This window comes from Zootoca vivipara, chromosome 15, assembly GCF_965207765.1.
Source record: "Zootoca vivipara chromosome 15, rZooViv2.hap1.1, whole genome shotgun sequence".
Classification (NCBI taxonomy): Eukaryota; Metazoa; Chordata; class Lepidosauria; order Squamata; family Lacertidae; genus Zootoca; species Zootoca vivipara.
In genome coordinates this window covers 4,231,095-4,248,293 of record NC_142598.1, presented here as the reverse complement: position 1 = coordinate 4,248,293, position 17,199 = coordinate 4,231,095, and the positions used below count along the sequence as shown (strand labels likewise).

General features: G+C 47.3%; 1 protein-coding gene across 1 annotated transcript in view; it reads left to right on the top strand.

The window, feature by feature from the left end:
* The first annotated feature begins 8,081 nt into the window (after nt 1-8,081).
* The window catches only part of BCAP31 (B cell receptor associated protein 31), a 35,078-nt gene continuing 25,960 nt past the window's right edge, over nt 8,082-17,199 (top strand). Inside the window, exons 1-3 of the mRNA XM_035140481.3 lie at nt 8,082-8,124; nt 11,528-11,688; nt 13,794-13,894. Of these exons, the coding sequence (XP_034996372.1) occupies nt 11,597-11,688; nt 13,794-13,894 (193 nt within the window). The 5' untranslated portion in view covers nt 8,082-8,124; nt 11,528-11,596. The remainder of the gene's footprint in view (nt 8,125-11,527; nt 11,689-13,793; nt 13,895-17,199) is intronic.

Here is a 17,199-nt window from a genome sequence, read left to right as displayed (position 1 = left end):
TTAGAAGACGCCGAGGAAGAGCATGTTTACTGCTTGCAACTCCCCGAGACAACACAGTTATTGCGTGCTTAATTAATAATAGGTACTTAATAATAGGTACATAAATGTAGAGGGCTTTAAAGGTTTGACAACAAAACCTGATGTAACACACTAGGTCAAGAAAATATTTTTGCCATAAGGAACCTCTGTTTGGAGGGTAGGGGGTGGGTGAGAAGGGGGTACTGTGGGATGTCGGTTTTGTTGTTTTGAAAAACCAGTAACATATATAGAATATATTTTAAATCAAATTCCGTGTCCTGATGGGGGTGGGGTGTGTGTATGAAAGAGACACAATAGCACTCCTGGTTCAGGGCCAATGGCCCATGTAGTCTGGCATCTTGTTCTCACTGTGGCCAGCCAGATGCCTACCCACCAGCAGGATCCTAGCACAAGAACACTCACCTCTCCTCCAGTTTTCAGCAATTGGTACTCAGAAGTATTGCGCCTCCAGCCATGGAGGCAGAACATAGCCATCATGGTGTGTGGGAGAAAGGAAACTGCATTGCGTACCGTTGCATAGCGTTGTTAGATCATATCAAAAAGGCTTTCTGTTTGTCCAGGTTTGGGTAACTTTCCAGATGTTGTTGGACTTTTAATTTCCATCAGCCCCAGCCACCATGGCCAATGCATAGCTGCCAAGTTTTCCCTTTTCTCGCGAGGAAGCCTATTCAGCATAATGGAAAATCCCTTTTAAAAAGGGATAACTTGGCAGCTATGCCAATGGTAAGAGATCATGAGACTTGTTGTCCAAGACCATCTAGAGTAGAGATGGGCAACCTGTGGTAACCCTCCAGACCCCCAACTCTCATCATCTGTGGTCATTGGTCAACCAAGTTCCAGTGTTTTGGAGTTGTAGTCCAAAATATATGGAGAGCACCAGTTTGGGCAGACTGTTCTAGGCAGTTACTGGGGTACCATTTCAAGCGCAGAAAGCATCTTCCAACAGAATGGAATTTACTTCCTTTCATGCCCTGGAAGATGCAGAGTTATGGGTGCATATTGAGGGGAAATGTTTTGGCAGCATCAATGGTTTCATGAGCTCAATGGATATGGTAAGTATGCTTGTGTATGAGAAGGGGATTGATTACTGTAGTTTGCTAGTTCAGTAATCCACCTCTGCTCAAATTTGAGCACACCAATGCTTTATGTCTTTGTGAGTTCCTGAACTATACTCTGCTCAGTATGTTTAGAGTTTCTGTAAGACATTGCAAAAGCTTTAAAAACTCTAGTGTGAATAGGTGTACAAAGTTCAGAGCTGGCATCATAGAGATAAAAATTAGACTCTGTCCTGATTGTTATCACTGCGGGTTCTTTAATTTACCCCTCAGATGTATTTTTAATCTGAAGGAGCTAAAGGTCATAGTTCTTTTCGAGGAAGGAGTTGAAGTCCTCAAAACCCCAATGTCAGCATAGTCCTGAAGTTTCCCCACCAGCTTCATGCAGGATGCCCAGGGATGAAACGCATCCCAAGGTTTGTGATTAAGCCTCAAGATCTTTCAGTTTGCATTCTTTACGAAACAACTGCCTGGGATTTCACAATAACTCAAAGGGTTTCCATGACTTCACGGCCTGTATCTCTTTCACAAAGCAATTTTTTTGTTGATGTCATGCTTACATCACATCCTTATATAACCAAAGGCTAGGAAGCAAGAATGCTGCTATGAGCAAGGACCCCGTGACAAGTTTCACAATAACAGCCACATTAGGATCCAATAAAACATTCCTTTCAGGCTTGCTGCTAAACTGAGCTAGCCATGGTGACTGGAGGAAAGTTGGTGTGTCCTTGGTGATCAGTCTGCTCCTTTGGCCGTGATGCTTGCAAAGTCTGTTTGACTACATGCATAAATGCATCACAGCAGAAGCCAGGTCCTAAATGACTGGGTCCTCTGCTGTAACTATGGTTAGTATTTGTTCCGAGTAAGCCAAGGGTCGCCGGCCAACCTAGCAGTTCGAAAGCACGTCAAAATGCAAGTAAATAAATAGGAACCGCTACAGCGGGAAGGTACAAGGGACCCAGGTGGCGCTGTGGTTAAACCACTGAGCCTAGGGCTTGCTGATCAGAAGGTTGGCGGTTCGAATCCCTGTGACGGGGTGAGCTCCCATTGCTTGGTCCCAGCTCCTGCCAACCTAGCAGTTCAAAAGCACATCAAAATGCAAGTAGATAAATAGGAACCGCTACAGCGGGAAGGTAAACGGCGTTTCCATGTGCTGCTCTGGTTTGCCAGAAGCGGCTTTGTCATGTTGGCCACATGACCTGGAAGCTGTACACCGGCTCCCTTGGCCAATAATGCGAGATGAGCGCGCAACCCCAGAGTCGGTCACGACTGGACCTAATGGTCAGGGGTCCCTTTACCTTTACCTTACAGCGGGAAGGTAAACGGTGTTTCCATGTGCTGCTCTGGTTTGCCAGAAGCGGCTTTGTCATGCTGGCCACATGACCTGGAAGCTGTACACCGGCTCCCTTGGCCAATAATGCGAGATGAGCGCGCAACCCCAGAGTCGGTCACGACTGGACCTAATGGTCAGGGGTCCCTTTACCTTTACCTTATAGCGGGAAGGTAAACGGTGTTTCCATGTGCTGCTCTGGTTTGCCAGAAGCGGCTTTGTCATGCTGGCCACATGACCTGGAAGCTGTACACCGGCTCCCTTGGCCAATAATGCGAGATGAGCGCGCAACCCCAGAGTCGGTCACGACTGGACCTAATGGTCAGGGGTCCCTTTACCTTTACCTTACAGCAGGAAGGTAAACGGTGTTTCCATGTGCTGCTCTGGTTTGCCAGAAGCGGCTTTGTCATGCTGGCCACATGACCTGGAAGCTGTACACCGGCTCCCTTGGCCAATAATGCGAGATGAGCGCGCAACCCCAGAGTCGGTCACGACTGGACCTAATGGTCAGGGGTCCCTTTACCTTTACCTTTTTAAGCCAAGGGTAGGTGCTGCACACACAGCAAGTGTTCAAGAGCACATATGCAAAGTACTGTGAGTGCAATGCGCTAAGCATGGGCATGCAGCTGCTTCTCTGCCAGAACCCAGTTCCAGTTCCTATTAGAATCCTCCCCACGGCAAGAATTGGAAACCTGTGCTTAGAAAGACAAAAAAGTAAAAAAAAGGGCAGAGCTAGAATCGTCTTTTCACTGCAGTGCTTTGACATAAACATGCCTTCCACCCTGCAAAACAGTGTTGGGCTGGCCTGGAGGAGCCAGAAGATTAAAAAGAACCCGGGGATGTGGAGTTTGGACTGTTGGCTACTGTTATTTCCACCTCTCTACCTTTGCATGGAAGATCCTATCGCCTGCGAACAGGAACCTGAAGTCTCATTTGCCTGGAAATCATTAAGGCCACTACCCTTTGGCATTGCCGTGGCAACCAAGGTTTCCTGTAGTGTCATGACAATTGCTCTATTAGTTTCCACAGAGATAAGAAAATGTAGAGTAACACACAACCCAAACTAAAAGTACAACATTAAATTGACAGCTAGCGTGGGGTCAGAGGTGAACATTCCTTTTGGTAATTAAACAGTAGCAGCCAATTCAGTTTAATGAGATGAGTACCAATAAAAGCCCTTTTCTTTTTCAAGTACCAGAAACAGAAACCTATGACTAGAACTGTATCCCCTCCATCTGTTCCTGGTCGCCATGCCCCCTTTCCTCTTTTTATCACATAATTAAAACACAATAAATAAATAAATTCAGCACTGCAGTTCTGATGAAAGCAGGAACCACAGAGATACAAATGAATTTAAGAATTCCACTTTGTGGACCTTGGTCCCAGTTCCACTTTGAACCTTGCCCTATGGGGGTCCAGAGCCTAATACGGGATGTGGGGAGCTGCTCCAAGCATGATGAGCAGGGCCAGCTAATTACATTTTGGCACCTGAGGCAAACCACAAAATGGTACCCCCTCCCTCCCAGGGAAGAAGGGGTGAGTGAAGATCTGTCTCTAGGACAAAGGGGCAAATAAAGATCTATATCAGGATCTTCCACTCCTGTGGATTCTGCTGTCTGAGGCTGGCGCCTTGTTGTTGTTGTTGTTGTTGTTTAGTCGTGTCCGACTCTTCGTGACCCCATGGACCATAGCACGCCAGGCACTCCTGTCTTCCACTGCCTCCCGCAGTTTGGTCAAACTCATGTTCGTAGCTTCGAGAACACTGTCCAACCACCTTGTCCTCTGACGTCCCCTTCTCCTAGTGCCCTCCATCTTTCCCAACATCAGGGTCTTTTCCAAGGATTCTTCTCTTCTCATGAGGTGGCCAAAGTATTGGAGCCTCAGCTTCAGGATCTGTCCTTCCAGTGAGCACTCAGGGCTGATTTCCTTCAGAATGGATAGGTTTGATCTTCTTGCAGTCCATGGGACTCTCAAGAGTCTCCTCCAGCACCATAATTCAAAAGCATCAATTCTTCGGCGATCAGCCTTCTTTATGGTCCAGCTCTCACTTCCATACATCACTACTGGGAAAACCATAGCTTTGACTATACGGACCTTTGTAGGCAAGGTGATGTCTCTGCTTTTTAAGATGCTGTCTAGATTTGTCATTGCGTTTCTCCCGAGAAGCAGGCATATTCTAATTTCGTTACTGCTGTCACCATCTGCAGTGATCAAGGAGCCCAAGAAAGTAAAATCTCTCACTGCCTCCATTTCTTCCCCTTCTGTTTGCCAGGAGGTGATGGGACCAGTGGCCATGATCTTGGTTTTTTTGATGTTGAGCTTCAGACCATATTTTGCACTCTCCTCTTTCACCCTCATTAAAAGGTTCTTTAATTCCTCCTCACTTTCTGCCATCAAGGTTGTGTCATCTGCATATCTGAGGTTGTTGATATTTCTTCCGGCAATCTGGCGCCATTGCCTCATGGTTGTGCCCCAGACAGTTCTCATTTTATAGTATTGTTTCCTCCTCCCTGGATCAGAGTAGACTTGTCCATTTTGCAGTTAACTTTTGACACTATTCCGCCACCCCCCCTCAATCACCCTCCAAGTTTAGTGGGGCAGAAGTGAAAACAGATGACAGGAGAAAGCGGAAAAACCTAGCTATTTAGGACAGCTGTTATTTGGCAGCTCTACAAACTCCTCAGTTAAAAACAGGGAAGCAAAAGAAATGGGACTGACTGATTTGATTAATTAACCTCCATGCCACTTTCCCACCAAGAGCTGCACCCAAAGTAGAATATATTCAATATTACAAAAATAAAAGGAAATATAAATAAAATAAAGATAGGACTGTACTGTATAGCATAACATTTTTTTTGCTGTGAATTTACTTTTTTTTAAAAAATGTGCTACATATGTAGACACAATTATTATCCCCATACTGCAGATTTGGGGAAAGAGGGAGGCTGAGGAATATAGTCCGATTTTATTAGTCCCAGGTTTATGGAGGGAGCTGAGGCTGTGACCCTAAGCACACGTCACCAATTCCAAAAGCTACTTTGAAGCTGTATTGTTTATTCACTCATATTAATTTTTTGCCTTCCAAATGCATGTCAAAGTGATTTACAAACATACCGCAAAACAGCTAACATATATTTTTAAACAGGAAAAAATAGCTAAATATAGGTTGAAAACAATACAAAATGAGCACTCAAGTTGTTCTTTCCGTTGCAAAAGCTTGTTGAAATAAAAAGTCTTCAATTGTTTCTGAAAAATACTGTTATGTTTGGGGGGACCCACCCCCCAAACCCTATAAATTAATAAATGGGAGGATTTTATTTGGAGTATTGAAGGGAAGATTGCAGGCCAGTGGAAAAATACAGGCCAAGCTTCTTTCCAAGCCAGAACCTCACCTGGGATAGAGGCATTAACATGACAAAAAGGTGTTGATGGCTCATTTAAGAGGAATCTTGGGCCTGGATAGATAGAAAGTTGCCAGGGTAACTAACTGGATGTGAGCTGAAAGGTAAAGACCAGGCATCCCCAAACTGCAGCCCTCCAGATGTTTTGGCCTACAACTCCCATGATCCCTAGCTAACAGGACCAGTGGTTGGGGAAGATGGGAATTGTAGTCCAAAACATCTGGAGGGCCAAAGTTTGGGGATGCCTGGTAAAGACTGTCTTTTGCAAGATGTGCTGGGAAGGAGGAGATGAGAGAGAGAGAGAGATCCATCTTGGGCTGGCTGGCTGGGAGAGATGTCTCCATGGCTGCTTGACATGACCATGCTGTAAGATCTGGACTCCCTCCATGCAGTCTGAAGGTGTAAATATGTGAATTAATCATTTTTCTTAAAGCTACAACAGTCTCCACTGCGTCTTCAAGTTTCCAAAGGAGCGCCTGGAACCTCCTGGAATCTTTCTACCGCTTGGCAGAGAGTACCCAACTTTTGTAACAGTACAAACTGCAGCATGTCATATCTCAGAGGGATGCTGTTGCACAGAAAACTGGCAGCCCACTAAAAACCTTGCTGCAAATTTCTGTGGAGTGAGCTTTTGATCCCTGCCACTTCACCAGCTCCACAACTGGGAGGTAAGCTTAGGAGTGCTTGGCAGCTGTGTGGCCACCTGCCCTTCCTATGGGAAAGGTGATGGTGTGTTGAATACTGGTGGTTCAAGGCACTTGTGTTGCTTGCAAGCTGCCATGCCCAACAGGCCACTCTCCCCACAATGGGCAGTGGGGGGGCAGGGGACGAGGGGTGGCATTTTCCTTGGAAGGGGTGGCTGGAGACTGCAATGTTTGCCTAGCCAGCAAGGCCAGGTGAAAAGTGGACACACCACTGCTCAGTGAAAGCAGACTTGCTTTGCATGTGCAAGGTCCCAGATTCTGTTAAGTCTTTTTTTTTCATTTGTTAGTTTAGGATCTCAAGTTGCTTATGAGGAAAGACACCTTTGTGAGGGATGCTAGCAGTTAATAATAGAATATACTGGGGAAGATGGGCTGACAATCTGTCCAGGTATAAGACAGGTCTGGCTATCCTGTAGCCAGCTTCCCATGTATACATGCTATTTCTTTAAAGCATATTTTGAAGCACATTCTTGCCCCTGAAAATACTTGAGGGCACTGGTACCTTGGGGTTGCTGGGGATTGTAACTCTGTGAGGGGTCAACTACAGTGCCCACTGCAGGCTCACTGTCCAGAGAACACCATCACTCTGGGGTCTTGCAGTTCACTCCTATGCAAACTGTGCAGAAGCAAAACCCAGAGCCAGGCTCCTTTGGGTGCAGCAAGATCAGTACCACAAACTTCATTGTGGGTTAACTTTCCTTTTTGCTTTGTATTTATGTACTTAAGCCTAGATTGGTGTTGGGTGGGTTGTTTGTGTGTGGTGGTAATACTCAATTTATTCTGCGTCTGCTAAATTGCTTTTTAAATTTTTTTTTGCTGGCACACTCTGCATCTTGCACGTTTGCCTTTCCAAGGCTTTGCTACGTTTGCTGTGAGCTGCTTTTTGGGCGCAGCTCCTCATGCAAAAGTGGCAAGTCAAGTAATATTATACCGGCAATAAAATTTGGGGTTAGACTTTTAAAGTCCCAACTTCCCATCAAGGGACCCAGGATCCGCTGCTCATTATCGGTCAGAGAAGAATGAGTGGAGGCAGGAACCAGTTGAGGAAAGCAAGGCCGATCGGTATTTTTCTGTTGCAAGAAACCCCTCTTCCCATTTTTCTGCGAAGCGTGTGCCCGCTATATGTATGCATCTTTTTTATATATATACAGTAGCCGTAAAACCGACTCATCGGCTCAATGGGGCAGCCCCACATTGCAAGCGCCCAACCTAAAATGGAGGTCCCTTGGAGGCGCGCATGTGCGCGCAACTCTCCTGCCCTTTCGAGAGAATCCCAAGAAAACAACTTTTCTACTCTTTTACGACACCCGCTTCCTTTGCCAGGGCTTGAGCTCCCTGTGGAGTTCCTCCCTTTGCATAGGAAGAAACCAAACCAAACCAAACAATAAAATAAAAATAAAGATGCAACAGCAACGGCGAGAATGCAATGCGCGCGGAGAAGGCGGCGATGGCGAGGCGTCTTCCGCCCGGCTCGGCCGCCCTCTTCCGCCCGGCCGACGAGACCCTGAGATGCCGCGCCCACCGCCGGGAGAGGCGGGGCCTGCCAGCCTTCTAGTTCCGACTTCGGCCGCAGCTGGGCTCTGCTGGAGGGCCTGGTAAGTGGGGCGCCGCCCGGCCTTGGCCCCTGGGGGCAGTGCGCGGGAGCAGGGCAGGGGCCAGGGCCGAGTCCTTCCCAGGAAAGAGGGGCTCCGGCGTGGGTTTTCGCGCTCTCCCCTCCGCATGCTCTTCTCGCTGTGCCTTTCCCCCTCTTGCCCCTCTGAAATCTGGCGGGGGCGGGAAGCAAGCTCCCTTAATTCCCATCCCCAGGCGCAGCCAGCTTTTAGTCGCGTGCAATTAACTCTTCCCCACGTTCCTCTTGGGCTGCGTGTCTCCCTGCCTTGTGGGTGCTGCGGGTGAGGCTCCTCGGAGGCAGCGGACGAAACCCATCAGCGCGCAGGTTTCTCCATTTGCTGCCCCTCTTGGGCGTTTGTGTGGGAAGAGGCGTGCACAGACCTGTTCTGCAACAATCCTGCCTCCTTTGTGGTTCGCGGGAGTTCTAGAGCCCAGGAGCCCTGTTGGATACTGCGGCTGGTTCTGCTGGCTATAAAGCGTGGGAGAAAATGCATTGCCTTATTGCAGGGGCGAAACTAGGCTTTGTTTATTTCACCCGGGTTAAAGACGCAACCATGCATTTGCGAACGCACACAGCCTGGTGCCCCCCCCCGAGGCTTCACCCGGGGCAAAAAACCCGGCTATCCCCCGCCCCCCCCTCGTAGCTACGGCTCTGTCTTATTGCTCGGACATTTCTAAAGTTTAACAACCTAGAAGCAAGTTTTAGCGTTAGACAGAACTCCCCCACCCCCTTGTAAGGCCTTAGGTTTCCGTAGCAAACAAAATTTTTGCTTTGCACCTTGTTTTGATACGGTAGCTGTGTTCCAAGTACATACTGTATAGGGAATGATTTTTCTTGCCCTGCCCACGTGTTCTCCGAATGTGGCTGATGGTGTAACCCTGTGGGAGGCTGATAGAACTTTTTCTGGTGCTTTCTCTGGGCGTGGAAGTTAGGCAGGGAATGGCAAACGAAACCTGTTTGCTGCAAGTGTCTCTTTAAGCCCCTGGTGGTCTATTTCTGCACAAAATGCTCAGATAAAAGGCAGTGAATAGGCTGTGGCAACCCCTCCGCTGTCCTGGCGGCCTGTTCCAGGATTGCCTCCATGCCTGCACTTTTTCAAGTACTGTATTATGCTGAAATATTGGAGAAGAGCTTTCTAGTCTCAAATGCAACTCATCCATTGGGTCTGTGCAAAGGTTGTAAAGGTAGCAAAGGGTGAAATATTGCTTGCTTCTAGGCACTGATGCTTGCTGTGGGGCTGGAGGCCTGCAAGTTGTTACTGAATGAACAGCCTGTTAGGTGGGGCACTATCCTGGTGTCCATGGCAGCATCACTCCCTAAACATTTGAGCAGGAAAGATGACACTGAGCAGAAAGCGCTACTTCTGTTCCTTTCCCTAAAAGTGTTTTTCGCGGGGTGTCAGACCCTGTCCCACGCCCCCTGCTTATTTGTGTTAGACCAGGGGTCCCCAAACTTACATGGCTTCGGGCCAGTTCCTCTGGTGCCAATCACGTGGCGGGCTGAAGGGCGGGGTAACACGCTCCCATACGCGCACACACTCGCTTTTTCTGGTGTGGCGAGGCGCCGGAAATGGCTTCTGCGCATGCGCAGATGTCATTTCTGGTGCACTTCCGGGCCGGTGCAGCACCAGAAATAGCTTGTGTGCATGCGTATGGGAGCGCGTTCCCCTGCCCTCCGGCCCACGCATGCGCACAAGCTATTTCTGGCACTGCACTGACCTGAAGACGGGCAACCGCACCGCGGTGCGCCAATAAGAACGGGCGGTGGGGAGCCGCACAATTGGCTCACGTGGGCCGCATCCGGCCCCCGGGCCTTAGTTTGGGGACCCTGTGTTAGACTGTGCTAAAGCAGGGATGGGAAACCTGTGGCCCTTGAAGTTGTTGAGCTACATAGGTCATTGGCTGGAGCTGGTGGGAGGGAGCTGCAGTCCAATAACATCTGAAAGGTCACAGATTCCCCCAACCCTAATCTGAAGGTAAAATCAAAATGGGGGTGGGAAGGAGAAAGAGAAGACCTTGATCTAAAGAGACAGCAGAAGATTATCATAGGGCACTTTTCATTAATGGCTCTGGCTGGGAGCTGCGTTAATTTATCCATCTCTGTCTGGATTGCAAACAGAAATCTCCCATGGAGCAAGCTGTGTTAAGAATATATTTATTTAATATAAAGAATATATTTATTTTTAAAGTCATTAACATTTTAAAGTGGTATATATAAAATTACAGACTAGGACCCTCCCTATTTTTTGTGTTGTTCAATTGTTAGTTTTTTAATTGTTGTGACTTGCCCTGCAACCTTAGGGTGAAACTAAATTAAAATGATGATGATAAACTGTACAAAAAATAGGAACAATCAAAATTATCATAAAACAAACTGTATTTATATAACATGTATTTGGGGCAGCTCACAAGGTACAAAATAATGCAGTGGTATGGTACCTCGGGTTACAAACACTTCAGGTTACAAACGCTTCAGGTTACAGACTCCGCTAACCCAAAAATAGTACCTCGGTTTAAGAACTTTGCTTCAGGATGAGAACAGAAATCATGCTCCAGTGGCGTGGTGGCAGCGGGAGGCCCCATTAACTAAAGTGGTGCTTCAGGTTAAGAACAGTTTCAGGTTAAGAACGGACCTCTGGAACAAATTAAGTTCTTAACTAGAGATACCACTGTAAAACGCAATGGTAAAATGTGAGGGTGAACCTAATTACCTAAGGAAAAAGAACAAACTTGTTCCAGTTCTTGAGCAGCTTAACGACATGTTCTGACTGTTGTGCCAAATACATTTTGTGTGTGTGTGTGTGTTGATTTTGGTTTCATGAACATTACAGACTTTGGAGCCCTGCTGGATCGAGCCAGAGGCCCATCTAGTCCAGCATCCTGTTCTCGTAATGGCCAAACCAGATTCCTCTGGGAAGCCCATAACAAAGGCAACAGCACTTGCTCCGCTTGTGGAACCCTAGCAAGATACACTGCCTCTCATCTTGCAGGCAGACCCTGCCTGAGCTTACTCAAAGGCTATCCTCTGAGATGGCAGTGAACTCGCATGGTATATCAGCTTAGCCAGTCTTGAAAGCAGAGGGGAAGAACCTGTGGTCCTCTAGATGTTGATGTACAACTCCCAATGGTCATCCCTGACCATTGACCATGCCAGTTGGAAGTGATGGGATTTGGAGTCCATTGCCATCTGGAGGACCATAGGTTACCCAGCGCTGCCTAAATAATGTTAGATAACAGGGAACTGATAGCTGAGGCGTCTTCCTTCTTCAGAGTGCCATACAGGTTAAACCTTAGCTTTAGAGCTGAGCGGTTGTTGCTGCAAGGGTACAAGATAGGGGATTTTGCCCAGCAAATTGCATATTCAAGTGCCTTCTCTCTCTCTTCCAGCTAAGAATTGCATCCTAGCCGTGAACTCTTCTGCCTCTCCGACGTAGAGTCCCTTCCAAGCTTCTCAGGATGAGTCTCCAGTGGGCGGCTGTGGCCACCTTCCTGTATGCAGAAGTCCTCCTTGTTTTCCTCCTGTGCATACCCTTTATCTCAGCAACAAGGTGAGCTGAAGTGGGGATGGGATTGCGGGTGAACCTAGGGGCCTTTCCAGGCCACAGCTGTTGTGTAACAAAATTAAGGACTCAATCACACCCTCTCTCGGCCTTGGTTTCTAGGATGTTGCAGGAGACAGTGGGTTGAGCTGGGTGAGAGTGATTAGCACTTGCAGACCGATGGGAAATTATTTTTAATATCTGGTCATCACTGGAATCTGTGAGAGGAGACAAGGAGGTGGATGAAAAGTCACTCCCGTTTATTTAGCCAAGTTCCATATTGGCAAATGTCTGTTACGTAGCTCAGAGGTGGGTTGTGGTTAGGAAATGGTGCAACAGCCCTTATGTAGGACATGGTTCTTGGATAGTGTTCTTAGGAACCACCCTATTCTCTGGCTGTAATTTGTATTAAGCTGATTAAAATACCTATTAAAAAGTGCTGCAACTCTGGGGCTTTATAGTGAAGGGCGGCTAAGTAATTTTTTTATTACTGTTACAAAGGTTGATAATAAAGCTTACTATCAGGGCTGTTTGTATTTTGTTGCACTAAGAAATAAAATCCTGTAGCATGCTAAATCCATTTTTTGAAGATTCTGCAGCAAGAAAACCTACGTTTTGCTACATAAACTCGTAAACACTGTTCGGAACTAGCCAGTTGCGACTGGTGCGGGTCCAATTGTGACCACATGGAGATCTCTGGATAATAATAATAATAATAATAATAATCCCACTGGGGTGGGTGGTGACCGCAGCCTTGGTTTAAGATGCCATTTGGTGATCTATATCTGAGTTTCTAACACTGCTCGTAAACTTAGTCAGTTTGCATAATTCAGTTAATGAGACCTGATTGTTGATGGAATCTTTCATACGATAGGCACTGCTCACCTTACAAACATACCTTCCCAGAACCTTAGTTTTCTATAGATATGCTCAAGAATCTCAGGAAGCTGAATTCTCTTCCCAACCTTGCATTCTGCACTTCTTTGGAATCATGGCATACACATTCCCCCCCTCACCTATTCCTTCCTCCCATCTCCTTCTGGCATCTCTTCAGCTGCTGTTTAATCCAGACGGAGGACTGTCTGGGGATGGGGAGGAAAGTGGCTTCTTCATTAGTTGCTTGGCGATTACCGAGTTGCCTCCTGATTTCTTCCAGGAGTTACACTCCCTCCACAGCATTGATGCAACCCCAAAATGTCTTCTGCCTGAAAGTGGCTCCATAGCGTCAGGTTAGGCAGTTGGGGTCTGACCCTTAAAGGTAACCTGGGTGGGGGGAACCTAGAGCCTTCGAGATGTTGTTGAGACTCCCATCAGCCCCAGCCAGCATGACTAATACTCGGGGATGATGGGAATGTTATAGGCCAACTATGTCTGGAGGTTTACCATCCCAGTCTCAGTCGTCGCTTGTCTGCAGCCCCCTAAATAGCCCAAGAGAGGAACAACTGGGTCCAGTCTCCATTTTGCTTCCCCACCCCTAGTGGAACAAACTGCTGCCTCGTGTTCATTAACTCCATTGGGCCTACTCCAAGTAGGACCAGGATGTTTATTCGGCTTTACGCCCATCATAAAACACAACACAACAAAATAAATCAAATAAAACAGCGGACTCGTTCAAGCCACAAATAATATAACACAATTCACAGCTCACAAGGACAAATATTAACAATTAAAAAAGAAAAGTTTAAGATTATGATTAAAAATTTAGGCACTACGCTAAAATCAATATATGATGTCATTATAGAAAATTCTTATAACTATAAATAATCTGCTAACATTCCAATCCGTCTCTTGTACGAGAGGACGGCTGTTAGGAATTTAGCAACCTGTAGAGTAATATAAGAATCCACATCTTGAAGAACCCAGGCAAGCTGTAGGTCAACTGGTTTGTCAGCCATAGGCTGGATTATGGAATTTAGTATACTAGCACGAGCTGAACTGTACATAGGGCAGATAAACATAACATGATGTAAAGATTCAGATGTTTTAATTTCACAAGCACACATTGAAGAGACTTGGCCCTTAGTAAATCTAAACCGCTGCCTGTGTGGCGGTCAAGTGTGTTTGTGTTTGTTGCCTGCAAAGCATTGATCCTAAACTCCAACCTTCTTCCACAGATGGCAGAAAATCTTCAAGTCCCGCTTGGTGAAGATAGTGTTGGCCTATGGGAATACCTTCTTTGTTGTGCTCATAGTCATCCTGGTCCTGTTGTTTCTTGGTGAGTGGAAGGAAGCCAGTGTGCTTGGGGTGGGTGTTCTCCCATCACCCGCTCATGGGAGTGTTTGCTTCTCTGCCTGTGCCTGCCAGGTTCTGGCCAGGTCCCCAGGGCCTTGGGCCACATGTGTTTCTCCTGTGCTCTCTGAGCTGCTCATAGCCCAGCACTGTGACAAAAAAGGGACAGGAACGTGACTGTGGTTCCACACCCGCTCAACTTTATCTTGGCCAGTGATTCAGGAGAACCACCCTTTAGTCTCCCTCCTTGTAGCTGGGGTAGGGCTTTGCCCAGAGTGCTTTGCTGGGTTTGGCCATGAAGGATTTCGGTTCAAATCCTGCCCAGCCATGAATTCCCTTGGGGTCTTCCACACAGGGTGGCTGTGAAGTCCAAAAGGCAATCAGAAGCATATCTGTGCTCTGGAAAATCCTAGAAGAGCAAGAGTTGAAGATAAATTAGAGGGGGAAAGCAGGTTTCAAAATATTGGGGGTTGCGGGTGCGAACGTGGTGGAGATGACAGAACTCTGCTTTATAGGTACAGTGGTACCTCTACTTACAAATTTAATGCGTTCCGAACGCACATTTGTAAGTCGAAAAAATTTGTAAGTCGAATCCCATAGGAATGCATTGGGAGAAAAAAATTGTAAGTAGAAGCAACCCTATCTAAATCCTATCTAAACCGCATCCAAGATGGCGGACGGAGCTCCATTCGTAAGTAGAAACATTCGTAAGTAGAGTTATTCGTAAGTAGAGGTACCACTGTACCTTCTTTCTCCTTCACCATTGCATTTAGCTGCTCAGGACAGTTGAGTAGACAACTGCTTTGCATCAGCAGCTGGGCTAGGATGCCAAATATCTTCTGTCTGGGTTATGGCAATGTAGTTCCAGGAGAGATCCTGGAAGCTCTGGGAAGTGAGGCTGCTCTTTTGACCCCTACCTCCACTACACCAGTTCCACATAAAGCAAACCAATTTTTTTAAAGTCCCTTGCATCAGGGCATTTGAGGAAACAGCCTCCTTCCATGTGATATTTGTCTGCTTTTTGAGGTCCTCAGCAGATGCCCTGCTCTGCCACTGTTAGAGATGCAGCCTACGTCTACATGGGGCAGAGCCTCATAATCTGTTTCTTTCAGATTATGGAACTCCATGCCCTGAAGGGCTCCCCTGGCCCCCTCTCCCTGTTAGCATTTTGACACTTGGCACAGGTTTTATGTAGTGCCTTTGTGGACAAGCTCTCCCCTGGATTGTGTGCGTGTTGCTCCTGACCCAGTTTTATGGTGCAGAATTCCTTATTTTTAAAATAGAAGGTTGCTGTTGCTTTGAAGGCCTTTGAGATGGAGAGACAGCTTAGAAATAAATTGGATCAGACGTTGGGCACATTCTTACCTCCCCCCTCCATTAAGATAGATGCTGTGGGTGGGCTGTTGTCTTAGAGATGCTCAAGGATACTCAACATGGTGCCCTTCAGCTGTCCCTGAACTACAACTCCCATCACCCCTGACCATTGGTCATGCTGGCTGAGGCTGTTAGGAGTTGCAGTACACCAGCATATGGAGGACACCATGTTCTTTGTCAATGCCTCTAAAATCACCTGCGGTGAAGGCCCAGAATTCAGAGTTCTAGTCAGCAGCACATGCCAGGTGACAGGTAAGGCTCTTCCCTGTGAAAGATTCCTGGCTGCTCTTCAGCAGGTTTCTCTGCTTCTGGCTCCTTTGGCAAGAGAGACTCTGCAGAGCAAGAGTGTTGAAATGGCACATGCAGAGATTGCGCTTGCAGGGTATGCGAGAAGTTGGCTTCTGCTGCCCCCTGGAGTTTTCAGTAGGACAGTGGGGGTGAGAAGGGCACTTTACCATACAAACCCCTTTCATGGGCTCAGAATTGTAGAGTTGGAAGGGATCCCTGAGGGTCATCTAGTCCAACCCACTGCAATGCGGGAATCTCCCCTGAAGCTTTCGTTTTATGAGTGAGGAGAGCTCCATCCCATCAGTTTGTGCCGTCTGGCTGTCGGGGCTCCATGTGTGCCGTATTCCACACAGATGCAGACACTTATTATAGGACCAAAATGAGACATGTTCACATAGCACCACAAGAAGGCAAGCCCAGCCCATGGCTAAGTTGTTGCACAGGCTTTTTTTTTCCTTTTGAAGAGGCTTTCTTGTAAGAATTGTCTAGGGCAGGGATAGGGAACGTTTTCCTCCTGGGGGCCACAAAATGGGCATGGCCAGAGGCAAAAAAAATGGGTAGAACCCCAGATATGACTGGCTTTCATATAGCAGGCTCCATTCAAGTCATGTAAAATCCAGATATTTCTATGCAGGCCTCTCTATTCTCAGTTCCAGTCAGGCAAAAGCCCTCAAGGAGAAAGTGGGGCAGGTGCTCGTGTGGGCTGTGTCCTGGAGAGAGCCATGTGGGCCAGATAGAGAGGTCTTGGGGGTAGGTGGGTGTGGATTTGGCCCCTGGGCCTCAGGATCCTGGCCTAGCAGGAGAAGAAATTCAGTGCTTTAGTTCTCAGTCACTTCAAACTTTAGTTACTTTTATCCTGCTAACCCCATATATTCTCGAAACGTGACTATCACATTTGTCCCAGGCTGGATGATATGTTTGCCATGTGACTTGAGCTTGATTTTCCTTCTGGAGATATCAGCTGTGGGGGTTTGACTTTGGGTAGGACTTGTGGGGTGAGGGAATTGTCCCTTCTCTCCACACATTTCCCCCCTCAAAATGGCCTCCCAGGCTGTTTGTGGCAAATCACACCTTTAGGGGCAAGAAGCAGAAGAGTGGATTTCTAGTGAGAAAAATGCGGTGGAGTAGGGTCACCCACCCACCCCGGTCCATGCACTGCCATCCCCATCAGGATTGCACCCCAGCAATTGCTGTTGCTCAAAGAAAAAGAAGTCTGGGCGGCACAATCACGTGACCAACCTATCGCCTGGTATTGGAGTATTAAGAGTACTTGGCGAGGCCGAATATGTGAGGAAATAGTTTCACCTTTCGCACAGTCTCTTATGTCAGTGAGGAGCCAGAACTTTTATTTTGCAATCCTGCATTGCCATGACTTAGGGTGTCAAAGTGGCTTGAAATGTTAATACCCAAATAGCATTCATACTGTTTCAGAATGGAACGGAATGAAGGACCTTTAAAGCCCTAAACGGCCTCGGTCCAGTATACCTGAAGGAGCGTCTCCACCCCCATCGTTCTGCCCGGACACTGAGGTCCAGCTCCGAGGGCCTTCTGGCGGTTCCCTCATTGCAAGAAGCCAAGTTGCAGGGAACCAGGCAGAGGGCCTTCTCGGTGGTGGCGCCTGCCCTGTGG